Source organism: Hydra viridissima, unplaced genomic scaffold, assembly GCF_058129835.1.
Source record: "Hydra viridissima isolate aposymbiotic clone 2 unplaced genomic scaffold, HvirCarnegie_v1 scaffold_4, whole genome shotgun sequence".
Lineage (NCBI taxonomy): Eukaryota > Metazoa > Cnidaria > Hydrozoa > Anthoathecata > Hydridae > Hydra > Hydra viridissima.
The window spans coordinates 1,517,470-1,533,666 of record NW_028324303.1 but is presented as its reverse complement, the minus strand read 5'-3'; the positions used below and the strand labels follow the sequence as shown (position 1 = coordinate 1,533,666).

The window sequence follows — 16,197 nt, the reverse complement described above, 5'->3', positions numbered from 1 at the left end:
ATATATATATATATATATATATATATATATATATATATATATATATATATATAGCAGATGATAATTACATATATAACAGATGAATAAAGAAGAATATTTCCCCCTTATTTACGTTTTTTTTGCCATAATATCTGAAAAATAAATTTCTTTTGAAAAATAATTTTCTTTTAAAAAAAAAGATTTCTTTTGAAAAACTGCCGTAAATTTAACTAAAGCTGTTTTGAATGTAAATTACATCCTTGAGAAATGTAGCTTAATTACAAGTATTAAACCCCAACATAACGATTACAGTTGTTGTAATGTGTAATCGATTAGATGCAATGGATGAGATCCTAGATGAGAAAAAGCACATGGTTTTTGATAAACAATGTGCTGGAGTTTTTGATAAACAATGTGCTGTTTGATTGTATAATCATATTTTTCATAATTGCATGAAGATATTACAACGTTTTTGCTAGTTTCAAGTCGTCAGACCTTCGATTTCTCTCAATCAACGAATTGTTTTTGAGTAATAGTGAGAGATAAGCAGTCGATAAGTTTGTTACTTTGTGGTTATTTATTTCTCATCATTGTTTCCCAAGACAAAAGCGATATGTAGCTCCAGAACTAAGATATGGTAGAAAAGATGAAAAAGCCAAAGAAAAAATAAAACTATAGATCATTAAGAATGTTCAAACGTGTGCAATCGTGAACGATTGCATGAAAATTCTCATTCTGATTTTATTTAAAACGAGAATGATGGCTTGATCAAATAATCAAAAACGAGATAAGTATAAGAAATTTAGATTGATTAGACTAAATTTTGCAGCAGGTTTTGTTGAGCTATTTAATGTTAACCATGCCAACATTCTTGCAAAACTTTTTTCAGTAGCATGAGATAGAAACCGTCGAAAGCGAATTAAAAATGGAATTTTTTCTAAAACTGCCAAAGGTTTGAAATCTGAGGAGTTTTAAGCTTTAATTGGTTACATCTTTTGAGCACCTGAATAGATTTTGACGAAATGTAAAATCTGTTTATGAATCGTAACTAAATTTACAAAAGTAAAATTTTTTTTCAAAAAATAATTCACCACTGAGGAGAACTTTTGAGGGCATTTTTCTTCTAGTTCTTAAACCACGAGACACGTGCCTCAAATCAAAGTATTTTTTTTATTCAGGGGCTTCTTACAACTTACTATCATAAATATTTTCTTTTTTTTTTTTACTTAGATTTTTGATAATGATAATACCATAAATATTTCAGTCTTCAGACGAATTTGTTTCAAAATTTTTTCGTAAATTGTCTGATAGTTTGTTTCAATTTTGTCAATTTATCTGAATATTGATTTGTAAGATGAGATTAATTGAACAAATAAAAGTTTGTTTTATTTTTAAAAAAGAACTTTATTTTCAAATGAGCTTGCAAAGATCAAAACCTCATTCAGAAAATAGAATATCTGTTTCTTTTGCGAAATAAACAAGATTTGCATACCACCTGATTTTGCATCAACAATAAAAAAAAAAGTTGCTGTTTATTAAGTCAAATAAACACGAAATTTTAACCACAAACATTCTTCTTTATATGATATTTTTTTTTTCATTATTTACAAATAGGAAAATTGATCGAAGATATTTATTGATTTGTCTAAATTAAAAAAATGAAAACCCTTAAATCAGATATTTTGGAAGCCTACTGTTTCGTCTTAATACCTTAATATCCTGAGATGAACTAACGAAGAAGTCATGTTCATTTGCATTTTTTAAATTTTGCATTATAAATCTTGTAATTTGATAATACAGAATTCTAACGAAGATATTTTATTAAGCTACCATTTTGGGGCCTTGAAAAACAACAACAAATAAAGACTCTTGGTAAGTTTTAATAATAACTGTTCCGTCTTGAGCAACTTTTCGCTACGCATACCCTTGACCCTAGTCCGGTGGCTCCTAAATATATAAAAATATTTCAGGGAGAACAGGGTTGCAGATCGAAACTCGGCAATAGCAGACCAATTCAACATCAGGCAGCTATAAAATGGAAGATGTTGTGGCTGCAATAAGAGGGTTTTCTCCAGACAAAAATTGGGTTGCATTAAAAGAATATTTTAGCGAGTCTGCAACTGCTCTCACAAAAAATGCATCAAAAATAGATATTGCTATGAATGCATTAGATTTACCTGAAAATAGTTTGGGCTATTTGTACTTGATGTAAGATATTTTAAGATTTATCTCCATGCATTTTAAGGGAGATATAACTTATAGTGCTGATACTAATACTTATAATATATATATATATATATATATATATATATATATATATATATATATATATATATATATATATATATATATATATAAACAAACATACCATAACACACATACCATACGTTCACACAAAAGAGACTTTCCCTTTATTTTATAGGGCATTTAAAGTTTCATTATCCAATGTAGGTGACTTTGAATTACTTTTTGATCAATTTCACCAACTTGTAAAGAATGGGAGCAAGGAGCAAATTCAACAGGATCTAGAAAAGTGTAAGTGTTTTTTTTATAAGTTGCGTAGATAACCCATGCTATTTAGAATTGTATAATTGTCTAAAGAATTTGGAAGTTTTCCTTTAATCAATAAAAATATTAAAAAACAAAAAATTGCTAACCAGTTAAAGTTTTTTAGCTAAGTTTTCATAATTAGTTTATTTAGACATTGTCATTTGGTTAAGTACAAAAGATGTAATTGCTTAAAATAGTAAACATGTTGTTTTCCTTTTGATAAAAAATGTATATTATGAATATATTAAATACTTTTTTTTATATTTGCAGTAGTATATGTTATATATGTTGTAGTATATGTTAATTACTTTTTTTATATTTCTTTTAAATCCACCTTTTATTGATACAGAATACAGTGATGTGAAAAATATTTAGAATCAGTTTTACATTTCATTGATTTCTGTTGCTGCTACATGAGCTTTTTTAGTGTTTTTTATCTAGGTAAAGATGAGAAAATTAGTTATTTTGCCACTGCCAATATAAAATTTTTTCTTTTTCTGACAAGTTTGATAAAAGTTTTGAGATTTTGTAAATTTTTGCCTGATTTTTAAAAAAATTTTTTTTCAAGTTTTTTAAGTTGTTTAGCATTTTAATGCAGGATAATATCAGGATTTCCACCAGTTTTGTTAGGTGTAATCTGCTTACCAATTGAAGAAGAATTCAAAAAAAGTCAAAAGGGAAATAAAAACATGACCATAAAAATATTCTAAAGTATAAAAATATAAAAATCAAAAAAAGTATAAGAATATAAAAGTATAAAAATCAAAAAAAGTATAAAAGTATAAAAGTCAAAAACAATAAAAATCTAATAAAAAGAGGTGAAGAAGACTTACCATTTATTTATTTATCTTTTTTTTTTTCAATCACCAGCAGTCCAATATTGGTGTCATTAAACCCCACTGGAGATGCTGGACCCATTGCTTATCATTCACCAGTGGCTTCTTTCTTGGTTGACAAACAATCATGGTTCAGTAGGTCCACTAGGTTCAGTTACTTTATCTATTGGTGATTATCATGGAAAAAAATTAATTATTAAACTATTTAAAAAAAAAAGAACATCCTACAATCATAAACAATAATGAAAAACCTAAAAATCCACCATCCAAAGAAATCAATGAAATTTATAGGTGATTCTAATATCCCACCACTATGCATTGTAGATAATATATATACATTTTTCGTTTGTTCTTACTAGTTTGTCACCTTTGCCATGTTTTGGTCAAATGTCTAATTGAAATTAAACAGGTATAATTGTCAATTGTTTTTTTACATTTAACCTAATGTTTTTAGTTTAAAATAAGTTAGTTAGCAAAATTTAATTGTCAAAAAATTGTATTGGTTGAATGTGTGTAAGTTCCCCAGTTGCTTACACACTTTTAAGTAAGTAGTGCACTTTAAAGTATGTAAGCAACTGGCAAACTGTTTTGTCTATGTCATTGAAATATATCTAATTTCAGGTTAGTTTCAATCATTAAAATTCTTAGAAAGAATTTCATGGAAAATTCTTTTTCTAATTCCTAAACACAAATAGATTTTAAAAAGATTTTAATCTCTTCACAAATTATTAGGACAAATAAAAATGTTTAAAGTAGTTAATTAACATAAACACAAAAACAACTTGCTGTTCATTTGCAAGTTATCCTCAATCTGCAATTTAACAATAAAATCTAGAATTAACATGGTTTATTTTTCATTAACAAAAAACTTAACATGTTTAAACTCTTCATTATTTTAAACTTTTTTATTGTCTTACGGCAAACATGTTCATAGTTCTGAGTTCTACTCATGGTATGACAATAATTTGGATTGTAAAAATTACTTATCTTATAGCCTATAAATTTTTTTTTATCTATAGGCAATACGTGGCATTCATATTTTCTCAATTGCCATCACAAAAGCTCAAACAAGTCATTCTCAAATGACTTCCTTGCACGCAGATCTTTTTCAGGTGAAAAGTACTTCTATGACTTTTACTTCTTCTTTTATTGTGTAAAGTATCAAAGTATCAAGACTAAATTTTCTAACAATTTAAAGCTTACTCATCAATGTCGTAGCTACCAACAAGAAAATGTATCTATTGTAGTAGTTACAATAATACATGATTACATATGATTTAAATCTCACCTATTATTATTATTATTATTATTATTGTTATTATTATTATTATTATTGTTGTTGTTATTATTATATATTATATATTATTATTATCTCACCTATTATTGAACACTTTATCATTATCATTATTTTTCTTTTTTTAGCTGTGTCTATCTGCCAAGTGTTTTAAACCTGCATTAAAATTTCTGGAAATAGATATAACGGATATAAATAATGAAGTATGTTCTTTCTCTTTATTGTCAAGGGAAGGATTTCGTACCTTTTTTTGAACAGAGTTTTATTTAGTTGTTGTGTTTTACACCACAGAAATTTTTGCAGTTATTAGTACAAATTAATTTGAGAATTATAGTAGTGAAACACATAACGATTATGCTAATATTTTGTTTTCATTTAATTTCTTGTTTTCAAGGCAAAACAAAAAAAGTTTAGGTCTCTAAAATCCTTCTGTAGATTTTGTTTTTTAAATGTTTTTTTTTTACTTAAAGTGAAAAAAACCTAACATTGATTATTTATTTTTTATATAGAAAACATTTTTTTCACAAATCTAATAAATATATTTATATATATATATTTTTAATAAATATATATATATTTAGTTATATAAAATAAATATATTTATATATAAATAATTATATATATTTTTAATAAATATATATATATATATATATATATATATTGCAAATGCTGGTAATATTATTTTTTAAACTGCTTAAAACTAAAAAGAATTTGACGTTTAACAGGAGAGAATTCTAAAATTTTCAAAGATAATTTTCAAAATTAAAGTTGAAAAGGCACAAGAAGAACTTTATTTTTTAAATGTAGGTAAGCATAAAAAATACAGACTGTAGTGTTTTTTTCTTTATAACACGAAAGTCTCTTGTGCATGAAGAATGTCTGATTACAAATTTTGCTCTGACATACCTAAAATTCAGGCAGACCTTAATTAACCAATATTAATAACCAACATTAATCTCCAGACCTGTATAGGCATTTATCCATCACTCTAGTTATATGTAGTTTTCTTAATATCTTTAGGAAAGAAGTTTTGATGCAAAATCATTTCTACTTTACTTTTACTATGGTGGAATGATATTTCTTGCACTCAAGCAGTTTGAAAAAGCAATGTTTTGTCTACAAGCAGTATGATTTATAATTTTTACATTTTTCTGAATTTTTTTATATCTTTGTGAGTGTATTTCTGCTTATACCTACTTGCAACTAGGACTTATATCTCTCCTTAATTTACACAAGAGAGATTCATTTGTGAAAGAGACTGCTGTTTAGTGTGTTAAACAGCACAAGATCAAATGACAAATGTTGACAAAGGTGTAAATTATGAGGAAGAAGAAAAAAGAAAAAAAGGCTTAGACACATTTCCTGACTCTAAGATCTTTGGATATTTAAACAAAAAGCTGTCAAGGTGTTAAATCCCTTAATAACTTAAGGATTCCTTTTAAAAATAGAATGAAGTTATATATTTACTTTACAAAGATCATTCCTGTTTGTAATAGTAAAAGTATGTAGAATTTTCTTTTAGGTGGTGACAACACCTGCTATGCCTGTTAGTCATATAATGCTAGAAGCCTACAAAAAATATCTGCTTTTATCATTATTGATAAATGGAAAGGTATACTTTTGTCATTATTGATACTTAGATCTTCATTGATATTATTTAGGACACTAAACTTAATATTTTGAACTAGTCATAATGCAATTAACTTGCATAAATAAATAGTTTATGTGACAAGTTTTACTAAACCTTGAGTAACACCTGGAACTTATTAACACTTCCATTTAAAATCAGTGTCATGTTCTGTTTTAATCTTTATCAGAAATACAGAAATAGTGAGTTAAGTACTATTTATTAGTGCAGAAGAATGAATTTAATATTTTAAAATATTCAGCTTATACATCTTTTTTAATTTCACCACCTGAGATTAATTTTTTACTTAGCAGCTCATTATTAAGTTATGATTCAAGCTCTTTAACATATTAATGATATGCATGGCTCATTGACAAAAATTAGCCATCTTATATCACTAATAAAAATTAGCCATCTTGTATCACTAATAAAAATTAGCCATCTTATATCACTAATAAAAATTAGCCATCTTACATCACTAATAGAAATTAGCCATCTTATATCACTAACAAAAATAAGCGTATTATATCATTAATAAAAATAAGCATATAGTAAAATATTAATACTATTTAACACTAACAAAAATATTGATGTCGCTAACAAAAATATTGACGTCACTAATACACGTTACCAATAATAAGTTATATTAAATACATATAATGTTCAATATAGTAAATAAATGTAATAAATATGGAAAATACATATTACCAATAGTAATATGTATATTCCATATTTGTCATATTTATTATATTTATTTGTTATATGTATTTAATATAATTTATTATTGATAAAATGTCCAATATGAGTGGAAACTTGGGGATGATCTGAAATTAGTTACTACATAAAGATAAAACTCAATAATTGAGCAGCTAGATAAGATAGAGTATGAGGAAGACATTCAAACATAATCTACTGGTCAAACCTAACAATATCTTAATAACCTCCTCTACACATAAAGCTATGATTGTTTGAGCAGTTTGTCAAATATTTAGATAAAGGTGAAACATTGACAATACTGACTGAGATATTCCAATTGGTTTTCAGTACAAAAGTTGAAGCATGAGTTTTTGTTTGCCCCTCAGTTAAGATAATGCATTCAGAATGACTATCAATCAGGTGAGAGATAGATATAGGCAAAGTTAGTGATCAACATGATAAGTGATGTCTTCAAATGAGTAAGACCATTAAGAATTGCTACCAAGACAGCATTTGAGAAAAGAACAATGGCAGGCTTTTGCTGGTTTCTGAATGGGAAATTTGACTGCTGAACTGTAAATGATTTTAAGTTCATTTGATTACTTTTAATACCATTTACTCTATGTTGGACTGTTTTTTATTGAAATTGTATATGAATTCAATGATTTTTTTCTAAAATCTAAGCTTCATCTATTAATTGATACTAATTGTTGTAAAAAGCTGGATATGATAGAAATGTTTTCATATCATTTTTACATACAAAAAATAACTTTCATTTACTTTCTCAAATGAAAAACTTAAGTTTTCAAATTTTTTGGGTAGTATTATTATGATTCTAGTGAAAATAGTCAAAATCTCTAAATAACTAGATCAAAAATCCTCTTAAAGTTTATATTGACTTGTGTTTTCAAGATGTAATGGCAAAAAATAGAGATTAAAATCAAAGAAAGAGACAATATTTTAGATTTATTCTGTTGTTGCGATCAACTGAAACCTTTTTATTAAATTTATCCGTCAGCTTTTTTTCTCTAACATGCTTACTGCAAAAATTTGTTAAAAATGACTTCTCCAGTTAAATAATTAACTTGATATTTCTAGTTAAAAAAATAGTTTTTTTTTTTTTTTTTTTTCTTTTCTTCAAAAGCTTAAAATTCTTTTTTCCTTGAGTTAAAACAAATTGCTGTTTATTTGAAAAACAAAGTTTTCTGCTTGTAAATTGTAAGCTGTTAAGTTTTATTTTACATTATTAAAAGTTTTCTGGTACATCTTAGTGAAGAAAAAAAAATATTGTCTTTGTTACATTTTTAGCATAATAATGCATGATAATAAAGACACAACTTTGCCTAGAGTAAATGTTTTTTTTAATAAGAAGTTTTCTTTTTCAAGATTTAATTCATTTGCTAAACTCCCCAAAATACAACAAATATTCAAAATTAATTAGTATTAGAAATTAAAGATTGAAATACTATTTCAAATTTTTATTGTTACTTAAAAAAATTTACATATAGCATGTTAAATGGTTTTTTTAAGTGTTTTTTTTTTTAATCCTTTATAAATATTTTCCGTAAAACATAGAAAATTTATAAATCTTTTAATAAATCCTAACATTATTTGAGGAAAAAAATTTCAGAAAAAGTTGGTTTTTTTTTAAAAACTACTGTAATGAAGCTGAAGTTCACTCTACACAGAGTGAATTGCTTAAAATATCGTTCAAAGCAATCAAGTTTATCTTATGAAGTTTATGCATTAACTTCATAAGAGTTCAGTTGTGCCAAAATTCCATTAAGTATTTGTGTTTTGTCAGGCTCCTTTGAAGTGTTGTTAGTCATAACAAATGAATGATCATTTTCTTTGATATTGTTCTTGATCATGCCATTGTTTGCTGTTTGCTTATTATTTGTAATATATTTGTTTACTGGCATTTTATTGCATTCATGAATGATTTTAGCATTTATCTCTCTAACCACATTACCAAAAAGAGCAAGATTTCTTTGACGAATGAATTCTAAATACTCACACTCTCTGAAAGTCAGAAAGCGGTAGATAAATTTCGATGTTTTCTCTCTTCTAACAAGACAGAAGGCATTAATCATATGTGTTGATATGTATGCTAAAACACCAACAATAGATGCAATAATTGAGAGTACCAGCACAAACCAGATGACCATCAGAACATATTGGTATAGAATATTTGATGAGATTTCGCACAACACTTTGTTCTTATTGTCAATTGCAGATTCGCTATCCATTGCAAGTTCATGTACATCACAGTATCCAAAAGTGGGGAGCATTTTATTACCAGGAGTGGGTATTTTTCGCAAATTAAAGTTCAAAGCCATGGATGAGTTGTATTGAAGCCACTTCAGCCAGTTTACACCATAGTCACGATATTTATGGTTTAGAATTGCATTTAAAAGGGTAAATGTGAATACATTGATGCCGACATAAGCGCACTTGATAAATAGGTTTGCAAAAACTCGAAATCTCATCTTGAGTTTTGAGTTCAACTCATGATTAAAGTAATTATCAACAATCTCTCTGACTTCAGTCTAAATTTGAAAAAAGTATCAACTTAACAAGATGAAGAACTAAATTGCTTACTGCTTTTGTATTATTTTTTTTGCTGATTCAAATATCAAGTGATGCAACATACCTTGGAGTCTTTTAGATGCTTTCTTAAACTAATGATGTCAGTGTTGACCATTCGATACAAAACATATGGTAGATAAAATATTGTTGAGAGACTCGCCATGTAGAATGGCATCCATTGAAAATGAGAAAAAAAATGTTTTTCCATAGGAATGCAGTTTTTATCTATTTGATAAAGTTTTTTCTTTGTTCTACACAAGTCCATGGTGTCTTTCCTTATACCATCTATTTCAACATACTGTGGTATCCCATAATAAGCAGAATGTTCTGCATATCCTTCCATTTGTGGATATACATAAAACCCCTGAATCCAGCATGCTTTGTGCACAAAATCTTCATTTATGATGGAATTTTTTGGTAGAGTACAAAAGACATTGTCGCGGAACCAATCAACACCTATTATTAAACTTGCAACCATAAATGATTTTGCAACAAAAATTCTTGATATCTGATCTGTGTAGCTATCATCTCTGTGCTTGATTTTGATAGATAAAATTGATTTAATGCTGCCAGTGATGAGAGACATCTTTTAAAACTATTTTCATGTATTAAAAACGTTTTTGCTACAAAATTTTAAATAAGGTTTTTAAGAATGACAGCACATGAATTATTTGTGCATCTAGAAGCAAGTAATTTTTTTTTTAAAAATTAATTAAAAGAATGCTTTCTCTCTCTCAAAACTTATGTAATTGAGCTTCTTCAATTAATTATTCAATTCTTATATCTTAGTACTTGTGTAAAACATTTCTGAATAAATATGGTTCCTGAAAGACTGAGTGTTGAAAGTTGTAAAACCACCCTGTTGTAAGCACTGTTTTAAGTTTGCATAAACTTTACAATTTAAAAAAAATAAAATAATTTAAAGGAATATTTTTTTTTATAACATAAAAAGTAAAACGATCGTTCACTTTTTATGTGAAGTAAAATTATTTTTTGATTGAAAATATAAAAGTATTGATCAATGTTGAATAAATTCATTTGAAATTCATTTGAAATTTGTCATCTTGAATTTCTTTAAAGTTAGTCATAATGATTTTCATTTAAAGATCCAGAAAATGGAGAAGCAATAAATATTCATAGAAAGGATAACTAATTTATTACATTTTTAACTTAATAATTAATTTTTAGGTAATGTTTTTAAATTTTTCATTATGTACAATAGTTGAAGCTGACACAGATCAAGTGCACTCATTGAATAATGTCTCGATACATTCCTTTTGATTCAATTTCTAATTTACTCTTTGATGCGGTTGATGTGGCAATGAGGAGAAAGATTTTTAATTATTCATCTTTATGTTAGAAAAGAGAGGCTATAGAGAGTAAAGAGTAAATTTTGAAACAAGTAAAAAGGAAAGTTAACAATTTTTTTAAGTACGATGAAAATATTTTGAAAATCATATTTATCTAATCATTATCAAGCTGATCTTAATACAGCGAAAATGTCATTGATTACTGGAAGCATAAAATCTATTTTGTCCATCAAAATAAAACATCGTCATGATAGTTTTTCGGATCAAATATCACGAATTTTCGTTGCAAAAATGTTCCTCGTGGCTAGTTTAGTTGTTGGAGTAGATTGGTTTCATGATACGGTATTCTGCGTCCTTCCGAAAAATTCTAAAATGTCTGAAAATTTTGTCCACAGTGCCTGTTGGATCCAGGGGTTTTACATTTATCCACAAATGGAGAGCTTTGTCAATGAGTCTGCTTACTATGGCATTCCACAATATGTTGATCTGGATGGAATATCAAAACACGGTGATTTTTTATGTCGCACAATGAAAAAGTTGTATAAACCAAATCCCAGTTGTATTCCAATGGAGAAACATTACTTTGCTCATTTCCAGTGGATGCCTTTTTACGTTGCTAGCCTAGCAGTACTGTTCTACGTTCCGTACTTTTTATTCCGCATCGTCAACTCAGATATGATTAGTCTACAATTGCACATGAAGATCTCAGAGGTAAAGTATTTTTTAATCTGTCCTCTTTCTAAGCAACCAGCCTCTCCTTTTGTAATCTCTCTGGAGCGTCTCATTGTTAGTCTTAAACATTTTTTTCATAATAAAGTTTACAAATATGTTCTTGTAGATTGATTGTGAAGAGATCGTCCAGAATTATTTTAATCATCAAGTCAACTCGAAGTCAAAAATGCGTTTGCGTGTCGTATTTAATGTGGTAATAAAATGTCTATATGTGTTTGTTAATTTATTTGCGTTCCGAGTTTTGGACGTTCTACTTGACGGACAATTTATTAACTACGGTATTAGCTGGACAAAATGGTTAATCCAAAACGCATCTGTTCAATATGCGAAAGGATTCTCCGCTACACCAGGAAACAAGATGCTTCCGACGTTCGGATTCTGCGACATTCACGAGCTATCACTTGACGGCCAGTATGCTACAGAAAACAAAAACAAAATCATCTGCGAGATCTCATCAAATATCCTTTATCAGTACGCGATGATGGTACTCTGGTTCGTTTTGATTTTTGGTATATTTGTATCTTCCGTCGGCTTGTTAGAAAATATCTTTACTCATGTTTTGACTGCATTTTGGAAGACAAGACAACCGGTTGGATCGAGTAACGTTTATCGCTATTTAACATTTCGAGAATGTGAATATTTGGTATACATTAGAAACAAGAATTTAGCCGTGTTTGGTAATGTCGTAAGAATTATTGCTACTAAAAATTCTCTTTTAAAGAGCGTCATTCCACGTCATCTTATCCCTCAAAGAATAGTTAATAAAAATAGGGGTTTCATCGCTCAACCCGTTATTGGTGTTCATAACTCGTCTGTAGACGATATCGGAGATTGCTCGCCTGAAGAACTAAATTTTTTTCGCAGTACCGATCATGAAATGACCAAAATGAAGTTTAAGGATCGAACAAAAGCCGAAATGCAGTATTCTCTTTTAGATGATTTGTTATCTGGAGGTTTATAGTGATTTAAAACAAACATTAGATTTTGAAATTTTTTTTAAACCCGTTTTATTCTTACGATATAATCGTTTGTTTACTAGTAAAAAATGTAGTAACTTTTTGGGAATGATATTTTGTTGCTACGGTCGTCGGCTGTTGTTTTTTTTTGTTATTGTTGTTTTGTTTTTCTACATCTTGCTTTTTCGTTGTTCAAAGTTCGAACTGTCAAATCAAAGTTCTAATTGTCAATCAGGCAAACTCCTCATTGTGTGCTTCCTTCGTACAAATTTTAAATTAGACAACTTTTGATTTAAATCGGTTTGGTTTCGACGTTTTTTATACCAGGAACTCGATGACCGAACTCGCTCAACCAAATTAGGTTTACGTTTTTTAATTTGTTTTGAGAGTTAAATGAATCTAACTATTAGATTGATTGAACCACCTTCGTACCCATGCGATGTTTCTTCTTTAATGTTAACAAACATTACTGTTAATAAAGATTAGTGTTGATTTTCTAGCCACGTCATATTGTTCATATATAATATCTTAAAATTCATCAAATCACTTTTAGATCTGCAATCTTCCGAAATACACATCGCCTGTGGTATCGCGTTTCCTTAAGGTAAACGTTTTTCTCAATCGTTTGTTTTTAAGTTCATCAATTTTGATGTTTGATTTTTATAGTGTTTTTATGGTGTAAATTGTAGCCCCAGAGCTCAGCATATTCTGAGCTTGCTGAAGCTTATTTAACCTTTGATCCAGATCAGTTGAGAGCAGTTGCAAATAAACACCAGTCAGTCTTCCAAACGGTATTTTCATATTTCTTTTTTTCTTATTTATTAATGTAACCTTTTAAATAAAGGTTTTATAAAAAAGTTGTTTTTTCCTAGGATAAAAATATCGGTCTTGTAAAGCAAGTAATGGCTTCACTTGTTAAAAAGCGAATACAGAAGCTGACGAAGGTTTGGATATTATATGTGCATGGAACGTTTATTATTTTTTTTATTATAATATATGTATTTAAATTTCTTTTCATAACTTTAGTTGTTTATACTTTTTTTTTTTTAATTTTATTTTTTTGTTATAACTTAAATCTTTAGCTTTAAGCTTCTGGTTAAATTTTGCTTTGGGTTATTTTTCTAGACTTTTCTTACTTTATCTTTGTCAAACATGGCTGCCAGAGTTAATCTTAGAGATGCTTCAGAAGCCGAAAAGTTTCTTTTGGATATGGTTAGTTTTTTTTAAATAAATTTCTTCTAAATTTTGAAAGACTTTCAAAAACAGAAGTTATTTTTTTGTTCCGATGTTTTAGATAGCAGAAGGTACCATATTTGCTACTATCGATCAAGATGCAGCTATGGTATCTTTCCATGATAATCCTGAAGATTATTGCTCTCCGGAAGTCTTTTCTAAATTCGATGCTGAGGTGCTTTGAAAAAATTGATAAAATTATCTAAACTTTCTTCCACTTAAATTTATTTTATTGTGTGAAGGCAGTCTTAAACGCAACTGTACTTATTTGCAGATCAAAAAATGCATCCATTTAAATGAACGCTTGCAAATCATGGACAGAGAATTACAAACCAATCCGCAATATGTGCAAAGGGTGAGTTGACTTTTAGCAAGTTTCTAATGATTTAAAAATAAAATAAAATTTTATGAATATATCTTTATGAAATTAAATTAAAAACAAAATTATTTAATGAAATTTAAAAAAGCGTTTGTTTTGTTTTTTTCCACCGGAAAATGTGATTATCGTGTTGCAGTTTGGTTTTCGTGATAGTCGTCGGGCATAATAGCTGTATTCGGTTTAGTGCCTTATATTGCATTTTATTGTGACGATAGTTAAGGCTTTGTAAAGAGGAAGAGGGGGACACAAGTAGCATCAAATTGAAAATTCAAGCAACAGTTTTTATTTGGCTGGAGAATAATGATACTCAAAAACAAACTGATTTTTTCTACTGGTAATTTTATATCCTTTACATCATTTTCACATTTTGATTTTCTTTTGATTTCTAGATGATAAACCTGGCTCAACTCGATGATGCAGGCAGAAGCGATGAAATTGTCAGCTAAAGAGGTCTTTCAGTTTTTTCTTTCTCCCAAAATCCTTTGCAAGAAAACGTTTTTTTATATTTGCTGTAATAAATTATTTTTGAAAAAACAAACAAACCACAGTTCAATAGTTTTTCTAAAGGGGTTCGGTCAAATCATTGATGGTGGCGACGGGTATGAAATTAATCAGAATAATTATATATACCATAGTTTATTCACTTTATCGTGTCTTTTTAAAATCCTTGACTTTAATTGTGCACCTTGCTGTTGAAGTAATAGAAATGATTCTCCGGAGAGTTTTTCCGGTCTTTTTCCGGAACTTGCAGTAAGGATATCAGAATGAGAGAGTTCGCAGCAATTGAGGGAACAGACGGATTTTTAAGAGAATAAAAATCGGCAGCTTTATTTCAAAGAACTTTTTATTAATCGAGATGACCAATGCTCAGCAATCAATCATCAACTCCATTTTTGATTGCTAAAGACATTGGTGGATTTAATAGCATCCAATGATAATTATGATAATTTGTTAATTATGATAACTATGTGAATGCTTAATTAGTAAGCTATTGGATTAAATTGTACTCACAATGCAAAAGTATAATTTTTGGAATAACTTTAACACACTAAATCTGCTTTAAGTCTGGAATCTTTTTTTCAGGTATAGCATGTTAGGTACGTATACTTCAGATAATTTTGTAATGTCAAAAAAGTGAACTTGTGGTATGTTTTTAAAAAAGGGTGTGTTTTTTTAAATAAACGTTCGCTTTTTACTTTCTTTCAAAAAAAGACGAATGTAAACCAAATAGCTTACAGCGAACAGCAAACTATATATACATATACACTTTATACAAAGTACAGATCCAACCAATCCAGTTTTTTTTTTTTTTATATTTTTTCTTATTGAAACAAAATTCTAGGTAACGTACTATGTTTTTATTAATTTCAATGTGTTCGGTTTGTTTTGATAGACTGTATATGCTTCATCCTGTATTTGCGTCACAGGTTTTTTTTGTTTTACACGTCTGTTAAAAAAAAATCAAAAGAATGTTGATTCAAATCAGCAAGACCTTTGCATACGTATGGTTAAGGGAGAGGTGTGCCAATCGACTTTTTTACAAAAATAAACATTTAAAAACCGATTATTAATTTGTAAATGGTTTATTTTTGGTATCACAATCCAATTTTCTTTCTTTCTTTGTTATTGTGTAATGAGAATATCTTTCATCGAGTCAAATTATAACACCTTACACCTCAAATTATAAGACCTTGCATCATCACTGCGTGTCTTTCTCTCACTGCTTTCTAGCACACGTCAAACTGAAAGAGAGTTCGGTAATCCAAAGTTAAGATAGGAACAAATATTGAAATAGGAGACGTTGCTAATTGGTCAAGGTACCTTTTGAAGATTAGCCTAAACGATTCTACATTTCAGGAATTGGGTGCTTGGAACGTTAATATTGCTATGAGTCTATATGAATATGTTAACCAACTTGGCTGAGATAACTAGGCCTGCAGAAAACCCATCCCAGATGCAAAGGTTTAGAATTAACCCCCAAGCCACAGAACCTTGCGACAACCTTATTAAGGAATT

General features: G+C 28.3%; 6 protein-coding genes across 8 annotated transcripts in view; 2 read left to right on the top strand and 4 right to left on the bottom strand.

Annotated features, from left to right (window-relative positions):
* The window catches only part of LOC145182441 (pinin-like), a 173,635-nt gene that overhangs the window by 114,728 nt on the left and 42,710 nt on the right, over positions 1-16,197 (bottom strand). The gene's annotated exons all lie outside the window — the stretch shown is intronic.
* LOC145183454 (damage-control phosphatase 1-like) overlaps positions 1-16,197 on the bottom strand; it is a 161,432-nt gene that overhangs the window by 102,531 nt on the left and 42,704 nt on the right. The gene's annotated exons all lie outside the window — the stretch shown is intronic.
* The window catches only part of LOC145182677 (protein YIPF3-like), a 153,228-nt gene that overhangs the window by 94,328 nt on the left and 42,703 nt on the right, over positions 1-16,197 (bottom strand). The gene's annotated exons all lie outside the window — the stretch shown is intronic.
* Positions 1,851-14,728, top strand: LOC145182550 (COP9 signalosome complex subunit 3-like). Its single transcript, XM_090085312.1, has 14 exons — positions 1,851-2,187; positions 2,402-2,514; positions 3,725-3,774; positions 4,385-4,477; positions 4,788-4,862; positions 5,680-5,784; positions 6,182-6,271; positions 13,123-13,173; positions 13,259-13,360; positions 13,442-13,513; positions 13,695-13,781; positions 13,864-13,977; positions 14,077-14,157; positions 14,571-14,728. Exons 1-14 carry the CDS (start codon positions 2,015-2,017, stop codon positions 14,625-14,627), a joined length of 1,263 nt encoding a protein of 420 aa, XP_089941438.1. The 5' UTR covers positions 1,851-2,014; the 3' UTR covers positions 14,628-14,728.
* Positions 8,355-10,281, bottom strand: LOC145182549 (innexin inx4-like). The gene is made up of 2 exons (XM_080057713.2): positions 9,636-10,281; positions 8,355-9,531 (listed from the first exon to the last, which is right to left on the bottom strand). The coding sequence occupies exons 1-2, from the start codon at positions 10,155-10,157 to the stop codon at positions 8,722-8,724; spliced, it is 1,332 nt and encodes a 443-aa protein (XP_079913839.2). The 5' UTR covers positions 10,158-10,281; the 3' UTR covers positions 8,355-8,721.
* On the top strand, positions 10,345-12,698 carry LOC145182548 (uncharacterized). 2 transcript variants are annotated; one of them, XM_090085316.1, is made up of 3 exons: positions 10,370-10,435; positions 10,794-11,592; positions 11,720-12,698. In XM_090085316.1, exons 2-3 carry the CDS (start codon positions 11,071-11,073, stop codon positions 12,572-12,574), a joined length of 1,377 nt encoding a protein of 458 aa, XP_089941442.1. In that variant the 5' UTR covers positions 10,370-10,435; positions 10,794-11,070; the 3' UTR covers positions 12,575-12,698. The 2 variants fall into 2 exon arrangements, with proteins under 2 accessions (XP_079913838.2, XP_089941442.1); XM_080057712.2 differs by having other exon boundaries at positions 10,345-11,592.

Excerpts from the sequence above, each read along its gene's own strand:
- LOC145182548 (XM_080057712.2), top strand. The coding sequence starts at position 11,071 with ATGTCATTGATTACTGGAAGCATAAAATCTATTTTGTCCATCAAAATA. Across the intron at positions 11,593-11,719 it reads TGCACATGAAGATCTCAGAG|ATTGATTGTGAAGAGATCGT; the intron begins GTAAAGTATTTT and ends ATGTTCTTGTAG.
- LOC145182550 (XM_090085312.1), top strand. The coding sequence starts at position 2,015 with ATGGAAGATGTTGTGGCTGCAATAAGAGGGTTTTCTCCAGACAAAAAT. Across the intron at positions 6,272-13,122 it reads CATTATTGATAAATGGAAAG|ATCTGCAATCTTCCGAAATA; the intron begins GTATACTTTTGT and ends AATCACTTTTAG. Across the intron at positions 13,514-13,694 it reads GAATACAGAAGCTGACGAAG|ACTTTTCTTACTTTATCTTT; the intron begins GTTTGGATATTA and ends TTATTTTTCTAG.
- LOC145182549 (XM_080057713.2), bottom strand. The coding sequence starts at position 10,157 with ATGTCTCTCATCACTGGCAGCATTAAATCAATTTTATCTATCAAAATC. Across the intron at positions 9,532-9,635 it reads AGCATCTAAAAGACTCCAAG|ACTGAAGTCAGAGAGATTGT; the intron begins GTATGTTGCATC and ends TTTCAAATTTAG.